The sequence below is a fragment of the Pteropus medius genome, unplaced genomic scaffold (assembly GCF_902729225.1).
Source record: "Pteropus medius unplaced genomic scaffold, Ma_sr-lr_union100, whole genome shotgun sequence".
In the NCBI taxonomy this organism is placed as follows: domain Eukaryota; kingdom Metazoa; phylum Chordata; class Mammalia; order Chiroptera; family Pteropodidae; genus Pteropus; species Pteropus medius.
The window spans coordinates 7,380,697-7,396,802 of NW_024352783.1; the positions used below are offsets into that span (position 1 = coordinate 7,380,697).

General features: G+C 52.2%; 1 protein-coding gene across 2 annotated transcripts in view; it reads left to right on the forward strand.

Annotated features, from left to right (window-relative positions):
- Positions 1–4,422: 4,422 nt before the first annotated feature.
- Positions 4,423–16,106, forward strand: part of LRRC75A (leucine rich repeat containing 75A) — a 41,776-nt gene continuing 30,092 nt past the window's right edge. Inside the window, exon 1 of one of the 2 annotated variants that reach the window (XM_039847426.1) lies at positions 4,423–4,812. In XM_039847426.1, the coding sequence (XP_039703360.1) occupies positions 4,561–4,812 (252 nt within the window). In that variant the 5' untranslated portion in view covers positions 4,423–4,560. The remainder of the gene's footprint in view (positions 4,813–16,106) is intronic. The other variant, XM_039847425.1, reaches the window with a different exon arrangement.

Sequence of the window (16,106 nt, forward strand, 5' to 3'; positions counted from 1 at the left end):
CATTTTATACTTCAAATTCTTAAAACATGAGTGGAAACTGAAGTGAATGTTCAAAGAGAAATCACGATGAGCATTCTTTAATTTCAGGTTTGATGGTCAGAAAAGTCCAATGATTCCCAGGATGCAAAAATTGCTTAAAAGAGAATGACTGAAAGGATAAATTCCATTGTTACCTCTTGATAAAATGATCTATCTCCCATGTAAAAAACAAACAACAACAGTGCAAATCAGCAGTCCTGTTCACAACCAAGTGTCTTGAAAGAACAAGCTACATTAACTCTTTCAACTGTCTTACCTCCCTCCCATTTGCTCCTTAACTCCCTGCAAACTGATTTCCTGAAGATCATCAGTAGCTTGCATGTCAACAAATCCAACCAGCATTTTGGTGCTCTAGTTATTCAGTCCTTTTCCTTGAGCTCCTGCCATGTACTAGGTTTCTGGCACGAAGCTAACACATTGGAGGTGGGCATGTGTTTTCTCATTCAACAAGTGTTTTTTGAGTTCTTCCAATGTGCCAGGCACTGTGCTTTATAGGCCCTTGTAGACAACCTGCTCTTGAGATGCTTATAGGCCATGTCTGGCACAGGCAGTGAAACTTGGAGAACACACCAGATGGAAAACTAACGTTAGCCAGTGGGAGGTAAGGGAATCTCAGAAGCTATCCCTGAGGAGGTCACACCTGAGTTTAGTCTAAAGGACAAGGAGGGATTGATCAATGAGGGGATGAAGAAGGATGCTCCAGGGAGAACAACATACACCAATGAACAGCTGAGATCTAGTACAAGCTATTCTATCATATTCAGAGGGTATTATAGTCACATGGAGGAAAGCATAGGAGGCATTCTTGGAAGGTTTTCTGAGGGAGGGAGCACCTAAATGGAGTCTTACAGGATGACTAGGCATCTGTTAAGGGGTGAAGGACATCCCAGGAAGATAATGCATTATATGCAAAGGCACAAAGTATGACATCTTGGGAGAGGTGTAAATAACACAAAATGATGAGCGAAGTGTTGGATATGAGGACAGTGTAGCAGCTAGGGACATCAATGCCATGTAAAGTAGTTTGGACTAAAAGGAATCACTGAAAAAGAGAGAGAGAGTGTGTGTGTGTGTGTGTGTGTGTGTGTGTTCCCTTTTTAGAGTGATCATTCTAATTACTACATGGAAGATGCTTTAGAAGGGGCAAGACTGGACGTGGGAAGACAAGTTAGAAAGAAGGCTATTGTAACACAATGATTGGGGTGAAAATGACAGCTCTTCAACAAGGCAGTGGCTGTAGGATATAATATTTAAACAGTAGGATCAATGATATAAAGTAATATTAACAACACAGGACATCAAGTCAGATGGACATAAGCGTAAATCCTGGCTCCACCCCTTACTATCTGCGACTTTGAGCAAGTCGCCTGACCTCTCTAAGATCCCATTTCCTCACCTGTGAAATCAAGACAATCATAAAACCAACCTCACAGTTGCTGAATGAATGAAACAGCACAATATACGCAGAGGACATAGCCCGAGACCAAGCACATGGTGAATATGCACAAATGAGAGCTCCAGTCCTTAGCATCAATGGGACTTGTCTGACCAGCTGCAAATACGAAAAGAGACCAGAGCGTACAATTACCCTGGTGTTTCTGGCCTGATGTTGTGAAGGAAAGCAGAGACAGGCTGGAAACGAGGTGCTCATCTGTTGAGTATGCAGTGCCTACTGTTGGAAGACAATTCTCCTCAGGCCTCTTTCACTTCTTCACATCTTGCTGTGTGTGCCAAGAATGCAAGACCCTGACCCTTATTACCTGGCCACTTTTCAGGGTTGTGTGAGCAATGAGATACTGGCTCCCTCCAGGCTCACTCGCTGCTTCCTATAGAAGCAGTAGGTTCCCAAGCTCGGTGTCCCACAAATGTGATCCAAACCCGCTGCATGTGGAGCATCCATCTGGGCCCATCATGCTGCCCCTGTGGGACTCAAGAGGTAAAGGGAATTGATGCAAATATGCTAATGCTCATGCTGTATGCTGTGTCTTCCTAAGTATTAAAGCCCTGTTTCTGACCTAGGAGTCTCATGTGTTCTGCCAGTATCCATGAGTCAGTGACAGGTTAACTTATTAGCTTATAAGTTGGAAAAAGAGGCTTGGAATCATCAGTGTGTATGTGGTAGGCAAAGCCATAAATATAAATAACACTGCTTTGGAAGAGGTCTAGGGCCACACCCCGGGTAACACTAACAAATAAAGGATGGGGATAAGATATGGAGCTCCAAGAGGACCCCAAGAAGGAAACCTAGAGGACAGTAGTTCCCTACAAGCCAAGGGAGTAGAGTTTGAATCAAAACAGAGTAGGCAACAGGATCAGATGCCGCTTAAAAGTCAACTAAGATGAAAACTAAAAATGGCCACTGAATTCAGCAACTAGGTCACCGGCAAGAGACATTTCAATAACGTGGTGGGGCCAGAAGACAAACTGAAGTGGGTGAGGAATGAATGGAGGTAAAGAAGTTGTGATCACAATATTTCCAAAAAGCTTAGCTGAAAAGGAGAGAGGTGGAACATTGGTGACTGGAAGGGATGGAGGCAAATGAGTTTTCCAAATAGATGGAAGAGGCTGAGGAGAAGCCAGAAGAGAGAAAAGTTGCGGGGCGGGGGCGGGGGGGAGGGCGAGATTAAGAGCAAGGAAAAGAGGATGGAATCAGGGATGACATTCAGATCCTAGGTGAGGGACTAAGATGTCATTTGTCCCAATCACACACCCTCAAGCAGGGAAACTTGCTAATTCAAGCTGTGGGTAGAACCCACTGTCCCTAAGGAGGGTCTTGGTCAGCAGGTTTTCCAGGTGGTCACTTTGCCTGCTGGTCTTGCAGGCCAGAGATGAGAGGCACTGAAGTGTTTTCCAGCCTAGGTTCTCTGGAGATGCGAACTGGTATGTTCTACACACAAAGGGGAAGTCTGTGAGGCCAGCTGGCAGGAAGACTGAGAGTTCTCTGCCAGCAGAGATGGGCATTTATTTGGAAGTGGGCCATCCAAAGGGAAGAGACCCTGCTGGGGAAGACACAAGCCTCATCTTCCAGGTACTTGGGGTTGACGAAGAAAACACCTATGGAAAGATGATTACTCAGAGTAGAAAATGGAACTGGTCTCAGCAGAACACCTGTACTTTGCTTGGAGTTTTTGCAATGTCCTTATCCCAACATAACAGGGGAAGAAGCTAAGATTTGCCTGACGCTTAATGGTCAGCATATGGTGGGTTCCACCTCTCTCTGATTTGTTATCTGGCTCTCCTGCTCCTACAGCCCACATTGTCCTTTCCCAAAAAACAGCACCCAGCACCTCGGTCAGAGGCAACCACACTGAACTGCTGCCCTTCCTGCAGGCCTGCAGCTGAGACCAGGGAAGCCACCACAGCCAACAGAGTGGCCTGCGGTTTGTGATAGGGAAGGCCTCCCCCAGGTGCCTTAGCCTTCTTTCTGGCAGGGCCCTGGTTAGCTTTCCAAGGACCATCAGACTCCAAGGGTCTGGTCCATTATGGGCTAAACCAGGGAGGGAGGGGGGGCAGAAGGGGCATGCAGTTGGGCCTACTTGCAGTCTTGCCTCTACTTTTTTGTACAGGGATTACCCCCAGGCATCTTCTCCAGAGATGTGAGACTGAGAACAAAAGACAGCAGTTCTTTACACCATGACGGTCTAGGCTCTTTGAGAGACTGAAGGAAGCAACAAATGTGCTCCCTCCATAAAAGGACACACATACAACACACAACCTTGCATATTTACAGGTCCACTTACCAACCACCACCACCACTCCCAACCCCACACTGGCCAGGTGTCAAAGAAATATACAGCAGAATCAGGCTGGCTAAAACTGCACGTCCCCAGGCGCCACGCCGGAGATTCTCATTCAGTGCGTCTGGGCCCAGGCCCAGAGATCTGCGTGTTTAATCAGGACGTTAGACAATTTGGCGCTGATGCTCAGCGGAGCCCACTTTGAAAAATCCGACTCTGGAGCTGAGAGATCTCCCCATGCTCCAAAGTTTCTCCATCTCGCCGGGGGCCGCCTCCCTGCACCTCTCGCGGGCCTCACCCTCGCGCGCGGTCGTGGAAGCTTCTGGGGAACCCGGTGGGCACCGAGAGCGAGGGCCCCTGGGGCTTGCCCGTCCCCACGCCCCCACGCCACGGCCTTCGGAGGCGCAGCACGGCGGCCGGCAGGGGTCGCGGTGCCGGTACCGACGCTCGGAGACGGCGGCCGGGAGCAGAGGAGCGGGAAGCAGAAGGGAGGGGAGGGAATAGGCAGGGAAGGAAGAAGAGAGACCGGCGCGCGGCGGCGCGGGGCCGGGGCGCGGGCGCGGGCGCAGGGGCGGGAGCCGGAGCCGAGCCGGGGGCGGGGCGAGGCGGGGCCGGCGGCGGGCGGCGGGCGGCGAGCTCCGGGGGAGCGCGCCCGGGGAGCGCGGAGGGAGGAGCGAGCGGAGCGCGGGCCGCCGCCACCGCCCCCGCCCCGCGCCTCCCGCGCGCAACAGTTCCCCCAAAGTTGCAGCCCGGCTGCCGGCCCGGAACGCGGCGTCGCGGCGGCATGGGCACTCGGCAGACCAAGGGCAGCCTGGCGGAGAGAGCCAGCCCCGGTGCGGCTCCCGGTACACGCCGCGAACGGCCCGACTTCTGGGCGTCGCTGCTGCTGCGCGCTGGGGACAAGGCGGGGCGCGCGGGCGCCGGCGCGGGGCTGCCCCCCTACCACCGGCGCGTCGGCATGGTCCAGGAGCTGCTGCGGATGGTGCGCCAGGGCCGGCGGGAGGAGGCAGGGACGCTGCTGCAGCACCTGCGCCAGGTGAGCGAGAGGAGGGGACGCGGGGGGCGCGCCGGCCCCGGGAGCGCCCCGCCCCTTCCTGAGGAGGCCCGGGAGCGCCGAGGGGCACCGCCCAGGGTCCCCTCTAGCGGGGATGGACCCAGGTTTGGCAGCAGGTGCCTTGATGCTCCCGCGGAATTTGAGGCCTCAGGGCAGGGCGACGGAGGGATGGCCGGGTGAGGCCCGGCTCCGGGGTACCTGTTGGAATAATGTTCCCGCTTCTCTCGTCGGCAGTCAGAGGAGGCTGGTCCCAGGGATGATTGATAGGAGGAGATGCGGGGAGGATAACTGGTCTGGGCCATGGCATTTTCCTTCCTCTCTCCATTGGCAGTCACCTCCTGCCAAGGGTCCTCAAGGAATGCGCAGCTGTCAGCTTCTGCGGGAGAATCCAAGGGCACAGCCCTGGGGCTGGTGAGTTGCCAATCCCTAGCTCATTTGCCCACCTGGAGGCATCCTAGATTGCGCTTCAGGTGGGAGACAGTGTTTTATCTCCTTTGAATAACTTTGACTGGTGCTCAGCCACAAGCCCCTGCTGAACAGTGGAGAGAGGGAACAGGGGAGCTGGATTGGTTTCTTGTGTGACTACCTGGCTGCAGGAACTTCAGGAGGCTGCCAGCACCCTGCTCTCTGCCGCCCCTGTCCCACTGGTTAGCTACTGACTGCAGACCTGGCGGGTCCTTTCTACTTTGGGACTGCCCTAAAGCCAACACTGTCACCCATCTCTCTTTGGCTTGTTTTCCCTCCGTACTTTCTTTTGAGGGAAGGATGGCTTGGTCCATGGATTTTGTTGTGTGGGAGAGAGGCAGAAGGGTGCACCTTATGCATCACCAAATAGGTTGTCTTCACTTGACTTTGGGGGATGAGTCCAGGGCCCATATTCTTGACCGATTGACCCCATTAGTGGTGGAGTCCATGCGGATGGGGAAGGGGATCTCAGGTGGCCTTTCTGAAGTTTTCTCATTACTGATCAAAGAGGCTATAGGGGTGCCTTCCCAGGAGGAGCCTCCAAAACCTACTTGGATGCATATCCTTCCTCATTCTGTGACACTACCACCCTCCCTCTTCCACCCCTCGGCCATTATATCTGGCGTGCTGGTTCCCTGGAGTGTGTGTTCTAAAGGTGTGCACTGCACAGGGAGAAAGGGAAGCAGAGACCTGGATAGATCTGGGGTGGGATATCAGCTCTTGCCTTGCTTATCCAAATAACATCCAGAATGAGACCTGAAATACCTCTGGATTCCCAGGTACCTTCTCTGAATCGAATCAGCAAACAGACGACATTACCCACCACATAACTAGCAGTGCGTGTTTCTTTGTCTTTCAAAATTGGGAAACCAGTGTATGACCTCTGTGGGGACTCTTGCTTTTAAAAAGAATAATGGATTTTCCAGACCATCATATCCCATTTGCACACCAGACAGTAAAGAAGATTCTACTGATCACGTACTGTTACCCCAGCACTGGGGTGGGTGCTTCTGGGGAGACAAGTGGATGGGGCTGATTGGTGGGGGTCAAGACAAGCCCTTCTTGGAGGGGAAAAGAACAAAGTGAAGTCCGCATTCTCGAGGACCAGTTGCAGGAGGCAGACACCTTGGGCTCCTCCAGTCCCTTTCTGGCTGAGTGTGATTTCACATCCCGAAGCTGACCTTCTCCTTGGCTTTTGGAGAACAGATAAGTTTCTGTGGCCCCACAGGGTCCCTGAGACAAGGAGCATTTCCTGACAAATGTTCATCTTATTGGTGTCCTTAGTAGCAGGCTACTAAGCAGTGAGAGGCTAATGGGAACAGGATGGGGTTAATCAGACTTCCCCTTTTTCTATGAAAGCAGAATACTTGACAACACATTCTGGTATGTTGGTTCCCTTGACCTGTGGCTGTGGGTGAGGTCTGTGGGCCTCTCCAGGGCCAGTGATGGGCCTGCCTAAGGGGCCTAGAGAGCTACTCTGCTGCTTAAAATGTGCAGATCAGGGCCCTAGGCAGTGCGGGAGGGGAGTACCAGGTATCTACTTTTCCATGAGAAACAGATGATTTTCTAGGACCCCGAGGCTATTTAGAGGAATGTTGAGTTGAGTCTGCGCTATGCACTGAAGTGGCCTTTTCTCCCAAATCGTTTTTTCCTTTCTACTTTCCTCTAATGTGGAGATGGTGATGTTCACAAAGGGAATGAACAGTCACTGAGAAACATGGAAACATCCAGGGCCTCATTGAAGGTTGGACCAGGGGAAACCTCTTCAGGAACACAGTAGGCAAAGCCAGGGGCACATACAGAGCTCAGGTGTTCAGTCCCGCTGCAATGCTGTCTTCAACCTCCAGGGTGGATGTTGAGGAACAGGTAGGGAGTAATAGTAACCAGGACAATAACAGCCTCCCGTATTTGCATGGCACTTTCTCCTATATTTGATAACATGTGTTTGGCTACAGGATTTGTGTATGCCCAGAGCCCCAGGATTGGAGAGAACTCGAGATCTTCAGTCTCTGTGGTCTTAACCTTAACTTCTTGGGCTTTTTGAGGCCATGAAAGATGGCCTCAAGATACTCTTGCCAGACAAATACACCAACATACATACTCTGTTGTGTATTTCAGAGGGATAGCCCCAAGTTCAGAATATGCTCCAGTCTGGTACTACGCCTCCCCCTGCTGTGTGACTTGCTACAGAAACAGAGACTGAGGGACCATGCATGGCAATTCATGGTGGCTGCTTGTGCTGCTTCTGAATGCCCCTCGTTCCACATCTAAGATGGAGGTGCAGGGCCCCTGATTGGAGACTGTCCAGCCTCTCTGCTCGTCAAGTGCTAGAGGGGTATCAGCAGGCCTTGCATAATGTTAACAATCCTGAGCTGTGGTCAGAGTGCAGGCAGGGTGCCAGGAAGCTGCCTTGAAGGAGCAGAATGCGATCCCCATCCCTTTAGGAGTAAGGTAATCGTGAGAAGAGCCTGGGTCAAGGGTCAGCTCAGAGGCTTGCCTTCCAGTCCTCAGTCTGCTTTGACCTTGGACCCAGCAGATAACCTCTCTGAGTTTGTTTCCTCCTTTCCCAAAGTGTATCTGGAGTACTGAGCAAAGCAAATGCTACAAAGTGTGTGAAATTGCATTGGCTCTGCAAATCAAGACATGTTCTCATGGCGAGGATGATAAAAAACAGGAGAATCTGCCTTTCTTTGAGTCTGGCCAGGCTACAGGCAAGATCTTGTTATCCTTTCTCACGCCAGGCCTAAGGTGTTTTTGGATTCTGTCTACCCGGCCAGGGCTCATTCTGGATCAAAAGCTCACTGCAAATTCAGAAGCTGTCTGGAGTGGGTGCTCATAGGGACAAAATAAGCCAGCTGTGGATAGAAGAGGCTACTCCTCTCCCCTTCCCCAGACCCAGTTCCTGCAGGCCTTACCATTCCCTCTGATGTCCCTTTCTGAGTCTTGGGATCAGGCTTGTCATCTTTAAGGAGCCCTGGGAGAAAAACCTTTAGTCATGGATAGAGGGTAAGTGCCAGACTATGTGGAAATTGGGGTGTCATATCATCAGCCCAACAGTTTCTCCGAGTCCCAAAATTTCCAGACTGGGATGTCAGCTAGCTTCACGGAGCACCAGAATAAAGGGTCAGTTTCCTTGGGATACAATAAGGTAAAGTGGCCCACTTCCTCATGTTCACTAGCCTCCCTGCTTTCCTATAAAGAGGGTCTGATTATTTACAGCCACTTAGCATGGCATGGCCCTATTGGACAGAGCTAGCTGTCCAGTGTTAGCCTGCCCACCCCATCCAATGGTATGGCTTGGGGATGGACTCCTGGTTGAGTCCACTGTGGCCAGGGTGGCAGGGCTGGCTTCACTCTACACTGGGAGCATGAGTCACATCAACTAATGTAAAACAAGAACTCTCTGAGTCCTAGGGTGACTTGCTTCCCAAGGGGGGCTAGATAATGGACAAGCATTTGGAGGCTCCTTGGGGATCTGGAGACTGGGCAAGTCTTTCCTACCTGGAAACAGACAGAAAGATGAGGGGAATAGCCTTTGAAGGTCACCTTTATCCTCTGACAGTCCACCTCTGAAAATCTCTTTAGGCAAATAGGTTGAAATACCACTAGACACCAAGTAGGGAGGCCCCCGCCCTTGGCCTTGACCTTAGTCTTCCTTCACCAGGAATTCATTTCCTTGTTTCCACTGAATGCTCCTCACCTTTCCAAAGCCACCTTCTTAGGCATGTCAGCTCATGGCTCCGAGACCGAGTTGCCTTTCAGGTCCCACACACTGGGTAGCATTTAATCATCCATACACAGTATTTCCCTGATGTCCATTTTGTTTGTCAGACTAAGTCAAATGCTTCCTGAGGGCGGAGGCCCCACTACCACAACTGTCCCTGTCATGGTATTGAACACCTGCAATCCTATGACGTTCTTTAGTAAAGCCATGAGCTATGAAGACATGTGTCTGCCACCACTGTCATGGTGAGTCCTCAGAAAGCATTTGGCTCCCCAGCCACAGTTGTGCGTCTGGGGGTGTAGTCACCAGGTGTGTTAGTATGGTCGCGAGATCTGGCATATTTGCCTTCTGTGTTGTTGGATTCCTGTGAGCAAGGTCCTCGGGGCTTGGCTGTTCCTGGCAGCCTGCCAGGCGTGTTCTTGGAGAGAGGAGTGGCACAGTGCCCAGCTTCTGTGGGCACCTCAGGGATGCCACCCAGTAGGTGTGGTCTAGGGCCTTTACCGAGATGGCAGGAGGGGAGCACAGCCTGCTGGGAGAGCCTGGCCTCCGCATTCCTGATCTACTGCTTGTGCTGAATCATGTTCATTCCATCCACAAAGAGAAACCTTACTTTTTAAAATCCACTGTTCTCTGACTGGGCTAGGCACAGGCATTTCCAGTGATAAAGATGCAGGAGGAATCCAGTGCCAGGACCTGCTTCACTGGTTCCCAAGGCCAGAGACGTGGCAGCTTCTGTGTGGACAGGCATGACCACAGGGCCTGATTCTGGGCCAGCTCCCCTGACTTCAGATCTGGTGAATGTGGGCCTTCTTTCTGGAACAAATGCCCACCTCTTCAGAGATGACCAGAATTTGCTTTGCTCCCTCTCTCTTCAGAGCTCCTAAAGTGCCCTGGGGTCTATCTATGGACACCCCAGTCCTGGGCACCCTCCTTGGTGTGCATTGGTGCACACCCCTTTCTCTAATGTTATTTCATTCCCCTGCACACTTTTCTGGGGCATAGGCTGTCGATCCTATACTGGGCACAGTGGGTTTTCTTATCAAATGGATTTTAAACTCCTCCTCAGGAACTCCTGCCCCTGAGCTCCCAGGAGCGGTGGGGTCTGGCTCAGACTTCTCTAGTGTTCCACTCCCAGCACTAGGCCAGGTTATCCTGCCAGTAACCTGCAGAGTGAGTACAGTCACTCCTCTGCATTCTCAGGGTTCTGGCCACTCCGCTCTGCACCCCACACACCTCCTGCACGCAGAGCCACCTTGCAGAAGGGTTACCCAGGTGATTAGAGTCTTTCTCTGGTTTCCTCTTCAGGATGCCCAAGGAATGGGGTCAACATCTGAGATCTCCCCCCACCTTCAAAGTGAGGATCTGGGCCAGCCATCATCAGCCTGCCACCCTTTCCCTCCAAAAGCAGCACTGTGGGTGACCTATGAGAAAAATGACATGCACATGCCCTCTATGCTCCATCCTCTGGTCCCTGTTTGCAGTATCATATCCTCTCATTAGAAGAAACTGGAGGGGTAGGAGAGGGGCCCAGTTATCTAAAACAGCAGACCGAATTGCTATATCTCAGGCTCACTGTCAGTAAAGAGTTGGCTGTTCTAATGAGAAGAGTGACCTTGTCACTCTGAACAGGGACAGCCCCCACCCCACCCCATTACAGTGCCTGCTGTCCTCCCCACCCATCCACCACGGACCCAGAGCAGTGCCACGTGGCTCTCTGGGAGCACTTCCCCAGCTTTTTTTTTTTTTTTTAACTTTTATTAGCTCAAACTCCTGGTTGCTGCAGCCATATGGAGTTCTGCCAATGGCTGCTGCTCAAAGGGATGTGGCATTTTGATGTTTCTAACTTTATCTTAACCAGGATAGATGCAGGAGTCCGGCTGAGAGTGGGGAGTGTCAGAGTGTGTTTGCCTGCAGAGGTGGCCTTGCTTTGTGCCCCTCCCCCACTCCTTTTTGTCCTCCAAGTCCATGCCTATCTTCCTGGCTCTCTCCCTCCTGCTTCTTGCAGCTTCTCTTTGTATCTGCATGTTTCTCTGTTTCTCTCCCTTCCCCTGAGTGAGAAGCGACTTTTCATCTCCTGTTGGTGTGCCTGATCTTGGTTAGCTTCCCCGTGCACCCATCCCCTACCGCCCGAGCAGCCAAGGCAGGAAGACAGGGCAGTAGGCCCATGAAAACTGGCAGGAGTAGGTGGTGGTAGAGAAAGGGGCCCCCGCTCATCTTGGTTATTTGGTTTTTGGCTCAGCGCCTTGGGTGGGAAACTCTTACCGTCAGCATACTGCTTTCTAGTCCATGAAGCATTTTCTTGTATTTATTTTGTTCCTTAGTCTTGTGAGGTTGGCAGGATATTGCTTAAAGTGTCAGGTTTTAAAAATACAAAAGTGGTGTACAATTATAAGAAAATGAGAAAATACAGATGAGGAAAAATAAGACTATAGGAATTTAATTAATATATTCACATCAAGTGCCTATTCTTCTAGGAACTGTTCTAGGAACTGGGGAGGCAGCAGGCAACCAAACAGGAAAAGCAGTAGTCATAATCGTCCTTGCCACATGGAGGGACTGCGAGGATCCAGGAGGCCAGTGCTAGTGGCTGCGCTTACTGTGGCCCAGAGTAAGGGTTCTTTGGCCACAGTTGCCTTCCCTGAGAACTGGGAGTTCTGGTCCCATCTCAGACCCAAACTTGCTTAGCCCCTTCCCTTCTCTGGCCTCATCTGCAAAATGAGGGAGTAGGTGGTTGAGATGATCACTGAGCTCCTGACCACTGTTCATTTTCTGCTAGCCTCCTCAGGTTTCAGAAAGACACATTCATTCCCTCATGTGGTTGGTTATTTCTTCCAGGCCCTGAGCTGGATTCACATTCATGCCATGAGGTCACTTCCTTGTCCCCAGCCAGTGTAAGAGCCAGGACACATCAGGAGGGGTTTCTGAAGGAAAGCAGACCTTGGAGGCCCTGTGACTGACCCACACACACCCCACACACTAGCCATTGCAGAGGCCAGCTTGTCCTGCCGACAGCAGTCCTAGCAACCTGGCCCTCGTCTGACAGAGGAGAGTAGTCACGCAACACGGGGTGCAGAGGCCAGAGCTGGGAACTTTGTAGGCTTTCATGGCACTCCAAGCTGCAGCATGAGAGCAAAGGCCAGTGTTGACAGAGGCCTTCATTGTCCTGTGAGCTGTGGGCCCTTCACCTAGGGTATCAGGGAGAACAGGCCTGTATCCAGTGTTGAGCAGGCCTGCTGGGGCCTGCTGCCTGCCTGACTCATTTCCCCCCACCTCCTCCTGTGGGGGCTGCCTAGGCCCCTCTCAGATATGCTTCTCTCTCCTCTCTCCCCCAGGTTCCCTTATCTAAGGGGTCACTCAGTGTTCGTCTCACCCTAGCTTTGTGCCTCTCCTACCCTCAGAGACTTGGGGGTACCTGGCTACATATGTACTCAGTTCTTTCACTTGGCAGACACTCCTGGGTGCCTATGGGATGGATGATACCAGAAAGAAGTGGGGAAAGTAGGGCCTTCCATGTCTCTCCTTGTAGAATGGATCAGAGGGGCAGCTGGTCCTATAGATGGGCAGTGAGTGAGTGTTGAGCCAGCCATGGCCAGTCAGATTTTGGCTCTGCCATTGACTCTGGCCATGGCCAGACTGGGTAGAAAGCCAGAAGAGTGGCAGTAGGGAATGGCAGAATGGGGAGCATTCACAGGTCCAGGGCACACAGCACATACTGGCTGCTGTACAAACCCCTCCTCTTCCGCAGGGCTCTTAAATGGATACAGGTTCTGGGGCTGGGAGCTGCAGGGAATCACCCCCACTCCACCCCTAGTTGGGGCTTTGCCTCACCTGCCCTGCATGGTCCCTCTCAGCAGCCCCAATGCTCAGGCTTGTCCTTCTCCTTCCTGTGCCCTCAGCCCAGGGTTCCCCCAGAGCACACCAGTGCCTTCGCAGGAAGCCTTGGCTCCCTCTGTGCCCCCAGCAGGCACCCCACCCCCACCACACAGCTGCCTTCCCCGTTGGAGCCACCACCCATAGCTACAGCCTGCCCAAGCAGACTTGCAGGACACCCTTCTCCCTCTGAGGGCTACCAGGCAAGGGTAGAACTCCAAGAGGAGACCAGAAGCCACTCAAGCACACCATCTGTCTACAGGGAGCCAGGACTGGTGACGTGGGAAGGTGGCAGCCTGGGACCTGCCAGCCCCTACCACTCTCAGTTCTGTAAATACTGTCACTGCTTTGTGGGCTCAGGCCCCACAAAGAGCAGCAGGAGTAGGGTGGGGTTCTCTCCTGTGGTACTGACAGGGGTCAAGAGAGCAAAGGCTTACCCCCAGATCCCAGCACACCTGGCAGCCACACCTCCACCTCATCCCCCTCTCCCATGGCCTGGCCCCTCAACACCCACCTCTGCCTCATCTGAGACCCAGGCCAGGGAGCCATGGTGGGGATTGAGGAGACAGGAGCTGCAGGTGCTACTGGGGAGGAAGGTCTCTGTGGTCAACTGAGTGTCAGGCTCCTATGGTCCCAGAGGACTCCCAACTGGAAACAAAACCCGTCTTCTTGATTTTCAGGCCTGTTCCCAAAGCTCAGATGCAGGACAGGGGTAAGCATTCGTCCCTACCTCTGCCAAATGCCAGGCTGCCCAGTCCAGCCTGTCTTGACGGTGGTGACACCCACTAACAGTGCCTGACTCTGGCCCCACCCACCCTCACACACCTGCTAGGGCAGCCATTTCTGGGGGTGTCCTCCTTTGTTGTTCCTGCCAGGACCCAGGTGTTGAAGTTTCAAGCTCTGTGCTAGAGCAGTGGTCCCCAACCTTTTTAGCACCAGGGACCAGTGCTTCTATGAGAATCTAATGCCTGACGATCTGAGGTGGAGCTAAGGTGGTGACGCTAGCCTTGGAGAACAGCTGCAAATACAGATGAAACTTCACTCACTCACCCACCCACCACTCACCTCCTGCTGTGCAGCCAGCTCAGCAGGGAGTTGGGGACCCCTGTTCTGGATAAAAGGCCTACAGTAAACTCAGTGTGACTGTGAGTTGTTGGTTGAAACTGACTTATAATCTCTTACTTAAGGCTCCCTATGGCCTTCCTGTGGGGTGTCACTTCCTAACTAGGTACGGGAGCTAGCAGGGGAGAGCAAGGGCTGCAGAGGAGGAAGCGTGGGAGGGGCTCTAGGCCCATCTGTACTAGATGCTAGTCCAGCCATATGGCCCTTTAATGGGCTACCTGACCATCTTGCAAAACTGTGGTCTCAATGGCTTACTCCTGGCAGTGGTCCTAGGTCCCAGCCACCAGAGGACCAGCAGAGCTAATGTTCTTAGGGGTTCGCGGGGTCTGGATCTGCTCCTTCTTCCTCCCTAGTAGAATTGGAGGGAAAGGGGCTCCTCTGGTTGCTTTTGGTGAGAAGACCTGCATTCAGAGCTGAGATGGTCTATAGAGGTGCACATGGCCCAGAGAGGAGTTGGGGCCTGCACAGGGTCACACAGGACTGACACCAGGGCCTTGCCTCCAAAGTCCGCATCTCACCCAAGGATCCCTGGAGAAACACTGGAAGTGTGTCTCAGTGAACAACTCATTGTTCCATTGTTTCTGAGCTTCCTTGGGTTGGTGCAAGTAGCTCAGTTTCATTCTTAGGGGCAGCATGAAGGACAGGCTCTGGGACTTCACACTGGCAGGGAACTTTGGATGCCTCTGCACTGTTGCATGAAGCATGTGAACAGGAGGTAGGTGGGGTGGACCTTAGGAGAGGAGGGGAGCGGGCAGCATCATTCTCCTGAGCATGTTCTCTAAATGGCGCTTTTTCAACAGTATTTGAAAAGCAAGATGTTGAGACAGTGATGGCTCAGACTATGACGAACTAATGTTGGAGGAAGCAGAAAGTAGGACCATGATCTGAAGAGAAGGTGGTCCTAGAAATGGGCATGCTTCATGAGTTCACCGCCCCCACATTAGAGCTTGACCACACCTCTGCTCCTGACAGCCTAGGAAAACCAGAGACTTCAGAGATGTGGAGGCCGTTCAGTGAGTCTGGGTGACCGAAGAATGCCCCATCACCTCGGTGAGATGTAGGGCAGCTCCTAGCCCATACAGTCAGTGCCTTTGTGAGAAATAGAAGATGTCTCTCTGTTTGGCAGAGCCAAAGTCAAGGCTTGGTGAGTTCAGCCCTAACCAGATGACTTTGTTTAGTGCACACCCTGCACAACTGTGCTTGGCAGCCTTGGTGAAAGTGCACAGTTCAGAGTCTTTAACAGCTGAGGCCAGTCAGGAGGCTCACCCCTTCTCCCACTTAGCTCCTTAGGCATAGCCTTCCCAGAAAACCTAAGGCAGGGAACAGTGAAATAACAGCCACAATAAGACTTCTGCCTCTGAGTCAGATGCTTGCTCTCTTCCTCCCGAATAGAGAAGCCAAAACAATTGAGTGTCTTCTTCTAGAAGGCTCTGGCTCAACACTCCTGCCTCTCAGAGGGCATCAGACAGAATTGAGTATGTCCTGTGTGGGTCTGGAATCAGGCTCAGTTGGGAGCACCAGGAGATAAGCTGGGCATCATGGCGTCTTTCCTTTCCAGGCTCCCACGGGCTCTGGTCCCCAATGTCCCAGGGATCCTAGAATTCCCCTCCAGCTTCCCAGACTGTTTACATTCCAGCCTCTACTAGTTCTGTAGGAAATAGGGCTGGATGCTTCCCACCCACTATACTAGCCTCCACATCTCCAGACTAGATTCATTCAAGCTAGCTTTTCCTAAGATATACCAGTCTTCTGAACTTTCTGTGATTCTCAACTACAGAAGTGTCTTCCACTTCCTTCTAGAGTTGTGGAGTTTTGGGGTAAAAACACTTATAGGTGAGATCCTTGACGATGGGATAGTCAGAAAGCTGCTGGCCCGGAGACCATCAAAAGTGTGGAGGGGGATAGTTCTTGGATATGGAAACTCAGACACTTTGGACATAGAAATTCAAACATGAAAGGTGCCAAATTAACTTGTTCCAAGAATTGCCATCTCTCCAGAAATTGCCTGCTGGTCGAGAATCGATCCAGTCAAGCAGGGTGAGAATAACAGAAATGTTTTTGGTGTGATACATCTCAAAGGGAGGCTGGTCTATGA